At 39.9% G+C, this 18,599-nt stretch overlaps 1 protein-coding gene across 1 annotated transcript in view; it reads left to right on the plus strand.

Moving 5' to 3' along the window:
* The first annotated feature begins 10,196 nt into the window (after window positions 1-10,196).
* kctd12b (potassium channel tetramerisation domain containing 12b) overlaps window positions 10,197-18,599 on the plus strand; it is a 101,239-nt gene continuing 92,836 nt past the window's right edge. The window contains exon 1 of the mRNA XM_065019901.1: window positions 10,197-11,980. Within this exon, the coding sequence (XP_064875973.1) occupies window positions 11,134-11,980 (847 nt within the window). The 5' untranslated portion in view covers window positions 10,197-11,133. The remainder of the gene's footprint in view (window positions 11,981-18,599) is intronic.

Consider the following 18,599-nt stretch of genomic DNA (forward strand, 5'->3'; position numbering starts at 1 on the left):
TATAATATGGGTAACAGGCTACATTAGACTATAATATGGATAACAGGCTACATTAGACTATAATATGGGTAACAGGCTACATTAGACTATAATATGGATAACAGGCTACATTAGACTATAATATGGGTAACAGGCTACATTAGACTATAATATGGATAACAGGCTACATTAGATTAGACTATAATATGGATAACAGGCTACATTAGACTATAATATGGATAACAGGCTACATTAGACTATAATATGGATAACAGGCTACATTAGACTATAATATGGATAACAGGCTACATTAGACTATAATATGGATAGCAGGCTACATTAGACTATAATATGGATAGCAGGCTACATTAGACTATAATATGGATAGCAGGCTACATTAGACTATAATATGGATAGCAGGCTACATTAGACTATAATATGGATAACAGGCTACATTAGACTATAATATGGATAACAGGCTACATTAGACTATAATATGGATAACAGGCTACATTAGACTATAATATGGATAACAGGCTACATTAGATTAGACTATAATATGGATAGCAGGCTACATTAGACTATAATATGGGTAGCAGGCTACATTAGACTATAATATGGATAACAGGCTACATTAGATTAGACTATAATATGGATAACAGGCTACATTAGATTAGACTATAATATGGATAACAGGCTACATTAGACTATAATATGGATAACAGGCTACATTAGACTATAATATGGATAACAGGCTACATTAGACTATAATATGGGTAACAGGCTACATTAGACTATAATATGGATAACAGGCTACATTAGACTATAATATGGATAACAGGCTACATTAGACTATAATATGGATAACAGGCTACATTAGACTATAATATGGATAACAGGCTACATTAGACTATAATATGGATAACAGGCTACATTAGACTATAATATGGATAACAGGCTACATTAGACTATAATATGGATAACAGGCTACATTAGACTATAATATGGATAACAGGCTACATTAGACTATAATATGGATAACAGGCTACATTAGACTATAATATGGATAACAGGCTACATTAGACTATAATATGGATAACAGGCTACATTAGACTATAATATGGATAACAGGCTACATTAGACTATAATATGGATAACAGGCTACATTAGATTAGACTATAATATGGATAGCAGGCTACATTAGACTATAATATGGATAACAGGCTACATTAGACTATAATATGGATAACAGGCTACATTAGACTATAATATGGATAGCAGGCTACATTAGATTAGACTATAATATGGATAACAGGCTACATTAGACTATAATATGGATAGCAGGCTACATTAGACTATAATATGGATAACAGGCTACATTAGACTATAATATGGATAACAGGCTACATTAGATTAGACTATAATATGGATAACAGGCTACATTAGACTATAATATGGATAACAGGCTACATTAGACTATAATATGGATAACAGGCTACATTAGACTATAATATGGATAGCAGGCTACATTAGACTATAATATGGATAACAGGCTACATTAGACTATAATATGGATAACAGGCTACATTAGACTATAATATGGATAACAGGCTAGACATTAGACTACATTAGACTATAATATGGATAACAGGCTACATTAGACTATAATATGGATAACAGGCTACATTAGACTATAATATGGATAACAGGCTACATTAGACTATAATATGGATAACAGGCTACATTAGACTATAATATGGATAACAGGCTACATTAGACTATAATATGGATAACAGGCTACATTAGACTATAATATGGGTAGCAGGCTACATTAGACTATAATATGGATAACAGGCTACATTAGATTAGAATATAATATGGGTAACAGGCTACATTAGATTAGAATATAATATGGATAACAGGCTACATTAGACTATAATATGGATAACAGGCTACATTAGACTATAATATGGATAGCAGGCTACAGACTATAATATGGATAGCAGGCTACATTAGACTATAATATGGATAACAGGCTACATTAGACTATAATATGGATAGCAGGCTACATTAGACTATAATATGGATAACAGGCTACATTAGATTAGACTATAATATGGATAACAGGCTACATTAGAATATAATATGGATAACAGGCTACATTAGACTATAATATGGATAGCAGGCTACATTAGACTATAATATGGATAACAGGCTACATTAGACTATAATATGGATAACAGGCTACATTAGACTATAATATGGGTAACAGGCTACATTAGACTATAATATGGATAACAGGCTACATTAGACTATAATATGGATAGCAGGCTACATTAGACTATAATATGGATAACAGGCTACATTAGACTATAATATGGATAACAGGCTACATTAGACTATAATATGGATAGCAGGCTACATTAGATTAGACTATAATATGGATAGCAGGCTACATTAGACTATAATATTGATAACAGGCTACATTAGACTATAATATGGATAGCAGGCTACATTAGACTATAATATTGATAACAGGCTACATTAGACTATAATATGGATAGCAGGCTACATTAGACTATAATATGGATAGCAGGCTACATTAGACTATAATATGGATAACAGGCTACATTAGACTATAATATGGGTAACAGGCTACATTAGACTATAATATGGATAACAGGCTACATTAGACTATAATATGGGTAACAGGCTACATTAGACTATAATATGGATAATAGGCTACATTAGACTCTAATATGGATAGCAGGCTACATTAGATTAGACTATAATATGGGTAACAGGCTACATTAGACTATAATATGGATAGCAGGCTACATTAGATTAGACTATAATATGGATAACAGGCTACATTAGACTATAATATGGATAGCAGGCTACATTAGATTAGACTATAATATGGATAACAGGCTACATTAGACTATAATATGGATAGCAGGCTACATTAGACTATAATATGGATAGCAGGCTACATTAGACTATAATATGGATAACAGGCTACATTAGGGTAACAGGCTATATTAGACTATAATATGGGTAACAGGCTACATTAGACTATAATATGGATAACAGGCTACATTAGACTATAATATGGATAACAGGCTACATTAGACTATATATGGATAACAGGCTACATTAGACTATAATATTGATAACAGGCTACATTAGACTATAATATGGATAGCAGGCTACATTAGACTATAATATTGATAACAGGCTACATTAGACTATAATATGGATAGCAGGCTACATTAGACTATAATATGGATAGCAGGCTACATTAGACTATAATATGGATAACAGGCTACATTAGACTATAATATGGGTAACAGGCTACATTAGACTATAATATGGATAACAGGCTACATTAGACTATAATATGGGTAACAGGCTACATTAGACTATAATATGGATAATAGGCTACATTAGACTCTAATATGGATAGCAGGCTACATTAGATTAGACTATAATATGGGTAACAGGCTACATTAGACTATAATATGGATAGCAGGCTACATTAGATTAGACTATAATATGGATAACAGGCTACATTAGACTATAATATGGATAGCAGGCTACATTAGATTAGACTATAATATGGATAACAGGCTACATTAGACTATAATATGGATAACAGGCTACATTAGACTATAATATGGATAACAGGCTACATTAGACTATAATATGGATAGCAGGCTACATTAGACTATAATATGGATAGCAGGCTACATTAGACTATAATATGGATAACAGGCTACATTAGACTATAATATGGGTAACAGGCTACATTAGACTATAATATGGGTAACAGGCTACATTAGACTATAATATGGATAACAGGCTACATTAGACTATAATATGGATAACAGGCTACATTAGACTATATATGGATAACAGGCTACATTAGACTATAATATGGATAACAGGCTACATTAGACTATAATATGGATAGCAGGCTACATTAGATTAGACTATAATATGGATAACAGGCTACATTAGACTATAATATGGATAACAGGCTACATTAGACTATAATATGGATAACAGGCTACATTAGATTAGACTATAATATGGATAACAGGCTACATTAGACTATAATATGGATAGCAGGCTACATTAGACTATAATATGGATAACAGGCTACATTAGACTATAATATGGGTAACAGGCTACATTAGACTATAATATGGATAACAGGCTACATTAGACTATAATATGGATAACAGGCTACATTAGATTAGACTATAATATGGATAACAGGCTACATTAGACTATAATATGGATAACAGGCTACATTAGACTATAATATGGATAACAGGCTACATTAGACTATAATATGGATAGCAGGCTACATTAGACTATAATATGGATAACAGGCTACATTAGATTAGACTATAATATGGATAGCAGGCTACATTAGACTATAATATGGATAACAGGCTACATTAGATTAGACTATAATATGGATAACAGGCTACATTAGACTATAATATGGATAACAGGCTACATTAGACTATAATATGGATAACAGGCTACATTAGACTATAATATGGATAGCAGGCTACATTAGACTATAATATGGGTAACAGGCTACATTAGACTATAATATGGATAACAGGCTACATTAGATTAGACTATAATATGGATAACAGGCTACATTAGACTATAATATGGATAACAGGCTACATTAGACTATATATGGATAACAGGCTACATTAGATTAGACTATAATATGGATAGCAGGCTACATTAGACTATAATATGGATAACAGGCTACATTAGACTATAATATGGATAACAGGCTACATTAGACTATAATATGGATAGCAGGCTACATTAGACTATAATATGGATAACAGGCTACATTAGATTAGACTATAATATGGATAACAGGCTACATTAGACTATAATATGGATAACAGGCTACATTAGACTATAATATGGATAGCAGGCTACATTAGATTAGACTATAATATGGATAGCAGGCTACATTAGACTATAATATGGATAACAGGCTACATTAGACTATAATATGGATAACAGGCTACATTAGACTATAATATGGATAGCAGGCTACATTAGACTATAATATGGATAGCAGGCTACATTAGACTATAATATGGATAGCAGGCTACATTAGACTATAATATGGATAACAGGCTACATTAGACTATAATATGGATAACAGGCTACATTAGACTATAATATGGATAATAGGCTACATTAGACTCTAATATGGATAGCAGGCTACATTAGACTATAATATGGATAGCAGGCTACATTAGACTATAATATGGATAACAGGCTACATTAGACTATAATATGGATAACAGGCTACATTAGACTATAATATGGATAATAGGCTACATTAGACTCTAATATGGATAGCAGGCTACATTAGACTATAATATGGATAGCAGGCTACATTAGACTATAATATGGATAGCAGGCTACATTAGACTATAATATGGATAGCAGGCTACATTAGACTATAATATGGATAACAGGCTACATTAGACTATAATATGGATAGCAGGCTACATTAGACTATAATATGGATAGCAGGCTACATTAGACTATAATATGGATAACAGGCTACATTAGACTATAATATGGATAACAGGCTACATTAGACTATAATATGGATAACAGGCTACATTAGACTATAATATGGATAGCAGGCTACATTAGACTATAATATGGATAACAGGCTACATTAGACTATAATATGGATAACAGGCTACATTAGACTATAATATTGATAACAGGCTACATTAGACTATAATATGGATAGCAGGCTACATTAGACTATAATATTGATAACAGGCTACATTAGACTATAATATGGATAGCAGGCTACATTAGACTATAATATGGATAGCAGGCTACATTAGACTATAATATGGATAACAGGCTACATTAGACTATAATATGGGTAACAGGCTACATTAGACTATAATATGGATAACAGGCTACATTAGACTATAATATGGATAGCAGGCTACATTAGACTATAATATGGATAGCAGGCTACATTAGACTATAATATGGATAACAGGCTACATTAGACTATAATATGGGTAACAGGCTACATTAGACTATAATATGGGTAACAGGCTACATTAGACTATAATATGGATAACAGGCTACATTAGACTATAATATGGATAACAGGCTACATTAGACTATATATGGATAACAGGCTACATTAGACTATAATATGGATAACAGGCTACATTAGACTATAATATGGATAGCAGGCTACATTAGATTAGACTATAATATGGATAACAGGCTACATTAGACTATAATATGGATAACAGGCTACATTAGACTATAATATGGATAACAGGCTACATTAGATTAGACTATAATATGGATAACAGGCTACATTAGACTATAATATGGATAGCAGGCTACATTAGACTATAATATGGATAACAGGCTACATTAGACTATAATATGGGTAACAGGCTACATTAGACTATAATATGGATAACAGGCTACATTAGACTATAATATGGATAACAGGCTACATTAGATTAGACTATAATATGGATAACAGGCTACATTAGACTATAATATGGATAACAGGCTACATTAGACTATAATATGGATAACAGGCTACATTAGACTATAATATGGATAGCAGGCTACATTAGACTATAATATGGATAACAGGCTACATTAGATTAGACTATAATATGGATAGCAGGCTACATTAGACTATAATATGGATAACAGGCTACATTAGATTAGACTATAATATGGATAACAGGCTACATTAGACTATAATATGGATAACAGGCTACATTAGACTATAATATGGATAACAGGCTACATTAGACTATAATATGGATAGCAGGCTACATTAGACTATAATATGGGTAACAGGCTACATTAGACTATAATATGGATAACAGGCTACATTAGATTAGACTATAATATGGATAACAGGCTACATTAGACTATAATATGGATAACAGGCTACATTAGACTATATATGGATAACAGGCTACATTAGATTAGACTATAATATGGATAGCAGGCTACATTAGACTATAATATGGATAACAGGCTACATTAGACTATAATATGGATAACAGGCTACATTAGACTATAATATGGATAGCAGGCTACATTAGACTATAATATGGATAACAGGCTACATTAGATTAGACTATAATATGGATAACAGGCTACATTAGACTATAATATGGATAACAGGCTACATTAGACTATAATATGGATAGCAGGCTACATTAGATTAGACTATAATATGGATAGCAGGCTACATTAGACTATAATATGGATAACAGGCTACATTAGACTATAATATGGATAACAGGCTACATTAGACTATAATATGGATAGCAGGCTACATTAGACTATAATATGGATAGCAGGCTACATTAGACTATAATATGGATAGCAGGCTACATTAGACTATAATATGGATAACAGGCTACATTAGACTATAATATGGATAACAGGCTACATTAGACTATAATATGGATAATAGGCTACATTAGACTCTAATATGGATAGCAGGCTACATTAGACTATAATATGGATAGCAGGCTACATTAGACTATAATATGGATAACAGGCTACATTAGACTATAATATGGATAACAGGCTACATTAGACTATAATATGGATAATAGGCTACATTAGACTCTAATATGGATAGCAGGCTACATTAGACTATAATATGGATAGCAGGCTACATTAGACTATAATATGGATAGCAGGCTACATTAGACTATAATATGGATAGCAGGCTACATTAGACTATAATATGGATAACAGGCTACATTAGACTATAATATGGATAGCAGGCTACATTAGACTATAATATGGATAGCAGGCTACATTAGACTATAATATGGATAACAGGCTACATTAGACTATAATATGGATAACAGGCTACATTAGACTATAATATGGATAACAGGCTACATTAGACTATAATATGGATAGCAGGCTACATTAGACTATAATATGGATAGCAGGCTACATTAGACTATACCCACTGACACACACACACACACACACACTGTTTTATTTGAACAACGGGCAGATCTAGGTGTTGAAGGGACAGGAACCGTATTGGACCCAAAGAGGGAGGTCCTCTGGGAAATCAGGGAACAGATTGGTGTGAGAGAGAACCAATGAGTCATACAGGGACTGTGTGTGTGAGTCAGACACATACTGTGTGTGTGCGTGTGTGCGCATGAGTGTGTGTGTTAGAGAGAGGATTCAGCTTCCCACTTCCACTACCCTCCTGATGAAATCTCTCCCCAAAAGGAACACTGGTGTGTCAGGAGGGACTCCTGTAGGAGCTGGAACACTGGTGTGTCAGGAGGGACTCCTGTAGGAGCTGGAACACTGGTGTGTCAGGAGGGACTCCTGTAGGAGCTGGAACACTGGTGTGTCAGGAGGGTCTCCTGTAGGAGCTGGAACACTGGTGTGTCAGGAGGGACTCCTGTAGGAGCTGGAACACTGGTGTGTCAGGAGGGACTCCTGTAGGAGCTGGAACACTGGTGTGTCAGGAGGGACTACTGTAGGAGCTGGAACACTGGTGTGTCAGGAGGGTCTCCTGTAGGAGCTGGAACACTGGTGTGTCAGGAGGGACTCCTGTAGGAGCTGGAACACTGGTGTGTCAGGAGGGACTCCTGTAGGAGCTGGAACACTGGTGTGTCAGGAGGGACTCCTGTAGGAGCTGGAACACTGGTGTGTCAGGAGGGACTCCTGTAGGAGCTGGAACACTGGTGTGTCAGGAGGGACTACTGTAGGAGCTGGAACACTGGTGTGTCAGGAGGGACTACTGTAGGAGCTGGAACACTGGTGTGTCAGGAGGGACTCCTGTAGGAGCTGGAACACTGGTGTGTCAGGAGGGACTCCTGTAGGAGCTGGAACACTGGTGTGTCAGGAGGGACTCCTGTAGGAGCTGGAACACTGGTGTGTCAGGAGGGACTCCTGTAGGAGCTGGAACACTGGTGTGTCAGGAGGGACTACTGTAGGAGCTGGAACACTGGTGTGTCAGGAGGGACTCCTGTAGGAGCTGGAACACTGGTGTGTCAGGAGGGACTACTGTAGGAGCTGGAACACTGGTGTGTCAGGAGGGACTACTGTAGGAGCTGGAACACTGGTGTGTCAGGAGGGACTCCTGTAAGCTGGAACACTGGTGTGTCAGGAGGGACTCCTGTAGGAGTGATTGGAATACTCCCTGTTCTAACAAAGAAATAATCAACCAGACAACATCTTATTGACCTTCAGTTTATTCTAAGGTGCAGGATGCATTGCAAATCAAATATCTTATACACAAGGCACGTGGATGTGGCTCAAATGTTGTGTTGTTCTAACCGCTAGGCTACCTGCCACGGCTACCTCTCCAGGAGGGCTGCCTGCTCTAATCCCGGCTCGGACGGGAAAAGCCTGGCTGGAAGTAACCTGGCAACCAAAGGGTTTCTGGTATCAAATCCTGGAATCAAATGCCATTGTCTGCCGTTGTGCCCTTGAGCAAGGCACTTAACCCCCCACAACAACTGCTCCCTGGGCATCCAGTGTGGTAGCCCCCTGCGCTTCTCCCCCAAAAACTTTGTGCATATGTGTTTTTCAGAGGGGTTGGGTTAAAAGCAGAAGTCAAATTTCGGTTGGATCTTGTGTGCAATTGACTGATAAAGTGATATTGGTTTACAATGCGATTTTGAAATTATATATTTTTTTATTTGGAATTCAAATGATATGTAACGTTTTTAGTGTTCATTTTTTTGTATTTACTCTTGGGAATTTGCCATTATCATAGTTCTAGTTCTTCCGCTAGGTGTCGCTGTTGTCCTCTGTTTTATTATAAGAACCTGAGTTTTATTATAAGGACCGTTAAAATTTTAATTCTAACTCTAGTTGGTAATTTACACTCCTGTTTGCTATATTCACAATTGATGTTAACAACAAAGACAAATGAATTGAAATTGACATTGCAAATCAAATAGATATCTCAATTGCTTTGCTATATAGCTCATGACAGCAATGACATGACACCAAATGATGAATCATCTCTATAATTCCCTTTGATGAATCATCTAAACAATCAAAGACCTGCCTCTGTTTTTATAGCTGTATGGGAAACTGTTCGTTTTGCATAATATAAACGCTGACTCTGGCAGGTAGGTGGGGTTTAACGGGGCTGATTATTTACGGTACTTTTTGTAGCAGCAGAGCTCTCCGGGATGGCATAAGAGTGGCTATTACTACGGGAGGAGAAAGCCTACCGACCAAACAAAAGACAGAGCCTCGTGGACTCGTTCCATCGGCGATGGCACAGCTAGAGGTGTTTTTGTTCACTGCTCTAGCTCGCATTTCGTCTGGGAAATCTGCTTCCTTTATTGGCTAATCCTGACCGGTACATCAACCGACACCTCCAACTATGGATTGCATTGAAGTTCCACCTTGTGTGTTTCTGCGTCAAGACAATAAGAAGTAAGAGAAAAACATCACGGACGACTGTGGGTTATTCTCCATTCCGGACTGATCCCCATCTATAGAGCGGGTCATTGAGAAATGCAGAAGTCAACGGATTTTTACTCGAAATAGATTTTGATAGACTATTTTGTTTCAATCCTCGGCTGCAATATTCAGGATATTCCATTGGTTGACGTGTAAAGGGCATGGACACAATGTTTATTATCCACTGTCTACGCAAGTTATGTTTTAGCTACCATAAATTATCCCTGTAGTTAGAATATATGTCTTCGTGCTCTCTATTTTGCAATTAACGGCCTGGGATGATATAACAGTTTAGAGGATTGCTTTGCGCTGGTAGGAATAGTGCTCTGCTGTAGTTAAGCTCTTTTTAACAGAGAAAGGCCTGTCGGGATAGACGCTACGCAGATCGCCTATAGGCTTTCAGAAATACCCCTTTGTTCATTTTGACAACAAACCGATATATATATATATATATATATACAACATCAAATGTAATTCATATAAACGCAAGTAACCTATTCTGAGCTGCAGTGTACAGTTGTAGGCTATAAGGTGGAATCATCTGCCCACTGCACTAGCAAGGTGACAGTAGAGTAGGGTTGCAGTGTGAGTGGGGTTCTCTGTGACAGAAGGACAACAACCATGGCTCTGCCAGATAACACCCCAGGCATTCCTGTAGTGGAGGAAGTCATCTTCCCTGAGATAGTAGAGCTGAACGTGGGCGGCCAGGTGTACATCACCCGCTACTCAACCCTCATCAGTGTACCAGACTCTCTCCTGTGGGAGATGTTTAGCAGGAAAACCACCAAAGGTCTGGCGAGGGACACCAAGGGCCGTTTTTTCCTGGACCGGGATGGTTTCCTGTTCCGATATATTCTGGACTACATGAGAGATCAGCAGCTGGTGCTCCCTGACCACTTCCCAGAGCGGAGTCGCCTGCAGCGGGAGGCTGAGTTCTTCAACCTACCTGAGCTCATAAAGATCCTGGCGCCCAAACTCAGCAAGCAGAACTCGCTGGGTGACGAGGGGTGTCAGAGCGACCCGGAGGACTCCTCGCCGGGCATCGACACCGGGCGCAACCTAGCCTCGCTGGGCACTGCCGCTGCCTGCGCCAGCCTGGTCCCCAGTGGAGACGGTAAACGCTCAGGATTCATCACCATCGGTTATCGCGGCTCCTATACTTTGGGGCGTGACAGTCAGTCCGACGCCAAGTTCAGACGTGTTGCTCGCATTATGGTCTGTGGCAAGACGTCGCTGGCTAAAGAGGTGTTTGGGGAGACGCTGAACGAGAGCCGTGACCCGGACCGACCCCCAGAGCGCTACACGTCACGCTACTACCTCAAATTCACCTTCCTGGAGCAGGCCTTTGACAAGCTGGCAGACGCCGGGTTTCACATGGTGGCCTGTAACTCCACGGGGACCTGCGCCTTCGCTCACGAGCAGACGGACGACAAGATCTGGACCAGCTACACTGAATACGTGTTCTACCGTGAGTGAGACCATCATCAGCCCTGGTCCCCGGGCCCCCAAGTGCTCCCCAGCCTCCAGCCCCTCTCCCGTTGCCTCCCTGGATCCAGCCCTGGGTCCTCTTGCCTCCTGGACCCCAGCCTCCAGCCCTCCCTGGTTCTTTGACCCCCCTTTGTGCTCCCTAGCCTCCAGTCCTTGGCTCCAACCACCAAGTGCCCCCCCCACTCTCCCAGCCTCCAGCACTTGGATTCCTGCCTCAAGCCTCCCTGCCTCAAGCCCCTGGCCCCCAGCCCCATGGGCCCCTGCCTCAAGCCCCCTGGACCCCAGCCCCATGGGCCCCTGCCTCAAGCCCCCTGGCCCCCAGCCCCATGGGCCCCTGCCTCAAGTCCCTGGCCCCCAGACCCATGGGCCCCTGCCTCAAGCCCCCTGGACCCCAGCCCCATGGGCCCCTGCCTCAAGCCCCCTGGCCCCCAGCCCCATGGGCCCCTGCCTCAAGTCCCCTGGCCCCCAGCCCCATGGGCCCCCTGCCTCAAGCCCCCTGGACCCCAGCCCCATGGGCCACGGCCCCCTGCTTCAAACCCCCTCCTCCATATTTCTTTCTGACCCATCAGCTGCCTTCCTTACCGCCTCTGCTGTCCCCTCTTCTGATCCTTCTATAAACGGACCATCGCCCCCTCAAGCCTCCACACCAAGCCCCAGAGACCCAACTGCCTCCCCCTCCACCCTCCATGTACTGTCTCCTTCTCCTGTATATAGTATCTGCCTCAGTGAAGCACAATGCTGTGTGTAAAATAGCTTATTTAGTCCAGTTCAAGCCCTTCCTGGTCTGTGTTTAACTAATTGCAGAACTCAGAGAGTAGGCTGGAGGGGCCTATTGGGAAAGAGCTTAGCCTGAAGTGGCCCCTGGTCGGTACTATTTTGTTCTGAATCAAGCCTCTGCTGTTGCTTACTCCAGCAGATCAGACTTCTCTCTTCTCCCTCCTACTCCTCCGAACAAAAAATGTCCGATTAATGTGACATCTAAGCAGCCTAGAGGAATGAGCGAGAGAGTGGCCAGCCCGGCACAAGCAAGAACAAAGTGTTACACAAACGGAAGTCTTTCGCTTCCATTCCTCCTTCTCCTACTTCTTATTTCCATTATGATATGTCTGTGACCAAACTGTTGGGAAAGGACCGTTCAGTTCTACTATTCAAATTATTTAACATATTCCCCCCCCCCCCCCCCCCCAAGGTCGTGGAAAGGGAATAATACCTTTAGCATTGAAGTCTCTGCTTGTGAAGACAACTAGCTAACATGATGCTATCTTGTCTCACAAAAAGCACATTGTACTCCTTATAAGGGAAAGGAGCGCCTATATGGACCAATAGCATCCTCTCATGTTGTTTATGTGTGTCTCCTTCAGGACAAACCAGTTCTTTGCATTCTAGAAAAACAACGCTATTCTTGTACGAGAGTCAAAACCAACAAACAAGGAAAGAAAACGTTGAGAAAAGAATGACTCAACTCAACTCACAAAGATCAAGTTGTGTATTTGACTGCAGAAAGAAAAAAACAAGGGGTTTAAGGGGTTTAAGTGCAGGGTGAGGGTTTGTCTGAAATGGCACCCTATCCTCTATGTAGTGCACTACATTGACCAAAGTCCTCTGTAGGCCCTGCTCAAAAAAAGTGTGCTACATAAGGAATAGGGGTGCTTGATGAAGTGTGTTTATTGATTGTGTGACGGAGTGTTGACTATTCTAATCGCCCATGCCTGGAAGACCAGAGGAGATGTGAAGTGTTACATCACAATGTCCACAAAACCTCTCCTTCTACTCCTCCTCCTCTTCCCCCTCTTCTTCTTCCTCCTCCTCCTCCTCCTCCTCCTCCTCCTCATCCCCCTCTTCTTCCTCCTCCTCCTCCTCTTCCCCCTCTCCCCCTCTTCCTTCTCCTCCTCCTCTTCCCCCTCTTCCTCCTCCTCCTCCTACTCTTCCCCCACTTCTTCCCCCTCTCCTCCTCCTCCTCCTCCTCCTCAACCTCCTCCTCTTCTTCCTCCTCCTCCCCCTCCTCTTCCTCCTCCTCCTCCTCTCCCCCTCTTCTTCCTCCTCTTCCCCCTCGTCCTCCTCCTCTTCCCCCTCTTCTTCCTCCTCCTCCTCTTCCTCCTCCTCCTCCTCCTCTTCCCCCTCTTCTTCCTCCTCTTCCCCCTCTTCCTCTTCCTCCTCCTCTTCCCCCTCTTCCTTCTCCTCCTCCTCTTTCCTCTCTTCCTCCTCCTCCTCCTCTTTCCCCTCTTCCTCCTCCTCCTCCTCTTCCCCCTCTTCCTTCTCCTCCTCCTCTTCCCCTCTTCCTCCTCCTCCTCCTCTTCCCCCTCTTCCTTCTCCTCCTCCTCTTCCCCCTCTTCTTCCTCCTCCTCTCATCTTGTTTTTTACACTGCCATTCTGTTTGTACTTTGTTCATTGAAGAACATTTGACAGGGATACGATTGTTATTGAATGCCCACAGCGTTTGGCTCTTAGCCCTCTTCTTCCTCCTCCTCCTCCTCTTTCCCCTCTTCCTCCTCCTCCTCCTCCTCCTCCTCCTCTTCCCCCTCTTCTTCCTCCTCCTCCTCCTCTTAGCCCTCTTCTGAAACTCTGGATTCTTTTTCTCATTGGAGTGTGTTTTTATTCATCTATCTATCCCAAGCTCTTGTATTCAGATCAGTATTCCAGTTTTAAGCTCTTCCATATTTGATGACAGCTCTCATTGACTGTAATGTGTATACCCGTGAGAAGGAGAAAGGATTACGCCATAGCCAACCAAAGAACAACATTCTCTGAAAGCTGTAGCAGCTAAACAACAGTACAGGACAGAGATGTTTTCTGGGGAATGTTGTAATACAGTCGATTCCTGATAAGTACACCTCTTATAAGTGCAAAATCACTGGTTAGTGCACGTTGTCATTACAGTTATAACAGTTGTATATCAGGAGTTGAATGTAGTTGGACTGAACAGTAATTGTAACCACAGCAACTATAACCACAGTAACAGGAGACAGTGTGTGAATGGTCAAAGGTTAAGAGGGGTTAAATGTTCAGAGGAGTTAAGCATGGTTAAAAGTTAAGAGGGGTTAAGACAGGGTTAAAGGTTAAGAGGGGTTAAGTGGTAAGGGTCATTTTAAGGTATACCCCCAGGGCAAGTCTGCATATCAACAACAACGTTACAATTTGAACTTTCAGTGCCTCAGTAGGTAAAATAAAGCTTAGAATCATCTCCAAATACCAAGGAACACAAATGATCTGAAAAGGCTAAACTTGTACCAGTAATAATCAATGGATCAACTAGTAATGTGACTCGTAAATGACAGAATATTCTCCCTGATAAAGAAACTTTCTTTGCGGTTCGGTAGACAGAGTGATTTTAATTTGAGTGAAGGTGTAAAGAAGGCATTCTGAATGCCTGACGGATGATAAATGTTTTCTTGGATATCGCTAGAGTATGATAGCACATTCTTAGAGTATGATAGCACATTCTTAGAGTATGATAGCACATTCTTAGAGTATGATAGCACATTCTTAGAGTATGATAGCACATTCTTCAAGTATGATAGCACATTCTTTGAGTATAATAGCACATTCTTCGAGTATGATAGCACATTCTTCGAGTATGATAGCACATTCTTCGAGTATGATAGCACATTCTTAGAGTATAATAACACATTCTTCGAGTATAATAACACATTCTTCGAGTATGATAGCACATTCTTAGAGTATGATAGCACATTCTTCGAGTATGATAGCACATTCTTAGAGTATGATAGCACATTCTTCGAGTATGATAGCACATTCTTCGAGTATGATAGCACATTCTTCGAGTATGATTGCACATTCTTCGAGTATGATAGCACATTCTTCGAGTATGATAGCACATTCTTAGAGTATGATAGCACATTCTTCGAGTATGATAGCACATTCTTAGAGTATGATAGCACATTCTTAGATTATGATAGCACATTCTTAGAGTATGATAGCACATTCTTCGAGTATGATAGCACATTCTTAGAGTATGATAGCACATTCTTAGAGTATGATAGCACATTCTTAGAGTATGATAGCACATTCTTAGAGTATGATAGCACATTCTTCGAGTATGATAGCACATTCTTCGAGTATGATAGCACATTCTTCGAGTATGATAGCACATTCTTCGAGTATGATAGCACATTCTTCGAGTATGATAGCACATTCTTTGAGTATGATAGCACATTCTTCGAGTATGATAGCACATTCTTAGAGTATGATAGCACATTCTTCGAGTATGATAGCACATTCTTCGAGTATGATAGCACATTCTTAGAGTATGATAGCACATTCTTCGAGTATGATAGCACATTCTTCGAGTATGATAGCACATTCTTCGAGTATGATAGCACATTCTTCGAGTATGATAGCACATTCTTCGAGTATGATAGCACATTCTTAGAGTATGATAGCACATTCTTCGAGTATGATAGCACATTCTTCGAGTATGATAGCACATTCTTCGAGTATGATAGCACATTCTTCGAGTATGATAGCACATTCTTCGAGTATGATAGCACATTCTTCGAGTATGATAGCACATTCTTCGAGTATGATAGCACATTCTTCGAGTATGATAGCACATTCTTAGATTATGATAGCACATTCTTAGAGTATGATAGCACATTCTTCGAGTATGATAGCACATTCTTCGAGTATGATAGCACATTCTTCGAGTATGATAGCACATTCTTCGAGTATGATAGCACATTCTTCGAGTATGATAGCACATTCTTAGAGTATGATAGCACATTCTTCGAGTATGATAGCACATTCTTCGAGTATGATAGCACATTCTTAGAGTATGATAGCACATTCTTCGAGTATGATAGCACATTCTTCGAGTATGATAGCACATTCTTCGAGTATGATAGCACATTCTTCGAGTATGATAGCACATTCTTCGAGTATGATAGCACATTCTTAGATTATGATAGCACATTCTTAGAGTATGATAGCACATTATTCGAGTATGATAGCACATTCTTCGAGTATGATAGCACATTCTTCGAGTATGATAGCACATTCTTCGAGTATGATAGCACATTCTTCGAGTATGATAGCACATTCTTCGAGAATGATAGCACATTCTTCGAGTATGAGTATGATAGCACATTCTTCGAGTATGATAGCACATTCTTCGAGTATGATAGCACATTCTTCGAGTATGATAGCACATTCTTCGAGTATGATAGCACATTCTTCGAGTATGATTGCACATTCTTCGAGTATGATAGCACATTCTTAGAGTATGATAGCACATTCTTCGAGTATGATAGCACATTCTTAGATTATGATAGCACATTCTTAGAGTATGATAGCACATTCTTAGATTATGATAGCACATTCTTAGATTATGATAGCACATTCTTAGAGTATGATAGCACATTCTTAGATTATGATAGCACATTCTTAGAGTATGATAGCACATTCTTAGATTATGATAGCACATTCTTAGATTATGATAGCACATTCTTCGAGTATGATAGCACATTCTTCGAGTATGATAGCACATTCTTCGAGTATGATAGCACATTCTTCGAGTATGATAGCACATTCTTCGAGTATGATAGCACATTCTTCAAGTATGATAGCACATTCTTCGAGTAGGATAGCACATTCTTCGAGTATGATAGCACATTCTTCGAGTATGATTGCACATTCTTCGAGTATGATAGCACATTCTTCGAGTATGATAGCACATTCTTAGATTATGATTGCACATTCTTAGATTATGATAGCACAGTGTTGACAGGAGCAATGAGTCGTCGAAAAAGAAAAATGTGACCAGGCATGTCAGTAAAGAACAAATTCTTATTTTACAATGGCGGCCTACCTCTGCCAAACCCAGACGACGCTGGGCCAATTGTGTGAGTCCCTACGGGACTCCAAATCACGGCCGGTTGGGATACAGCCCGTGATCGAACCAGGTTCTGTAGTGACACCTCTAGCACTGAGATGCAATGTCTTAGACCACTACGCCACTCCGGAGCCAATGTCATTGTCAGCTTCAGTATCAATGTCACAAGTCAAACATAGACCAAACGTCAATGGAGAAAACATCTTAGTTGTTCAGTTCACCCTGAAGAAAACACTGGTTGCTATACCTATTACATGTTGTGGGAACATGATTAGTGTGAGACTTTCTTTCTTTTTGCTTTTATTTCTACTCTCCGTTAGTCAGAACCTCTACAAGACATTTTGGGCATCAGCTTATGTCTTTTGTTATACAGCAGACGAAAGGAAAATGTCATCTGTCAATTCAAATGTGTTTTTTATCGTCTGCTACAGTTGCATTGTACGTCCGTTATGAATGATTCATTAACTAACCTGGTAAAGTAGGGTGACATACTGCAGGAGAGTTGTGTACGCTCTCATTTACATTATTATTGTAACCTAAAATTGTTAAAAGAACATACAAATATTTCACAAGTAAACGCTTCATTTGTTTTTACTGAAGACACCACAAGCCTATAAAAGTAACTGTATACTTCCAAGACTTTCCACCTCTCTCTGCTCTCTTTCTCTCTCTGCTCTTTCTCTATCTCTGTCTCTCTCTTTCCACCTCTCTCTATCGCTCTCTCTCTGTTGGATAGCCATATCTCTCTCTC

The sequence above is a fragment of the Oncorhynchus nerka genome, linkage group LG6 (assembly GCF_034236695.1).
Source record: "Oncorhynchus nerka isolate Pitt River linkage group LG6, Oner_Uvic_2.0, whole genome shotgun sequence".
NCBI classification, from domain to species: domain Eukaryota; kingdom Metazoa; phylum Chordata; class Actinopteri; order Salmoniformes; family Salmonidae; genus Oncorhynchus; species Oncorhynchus nerka.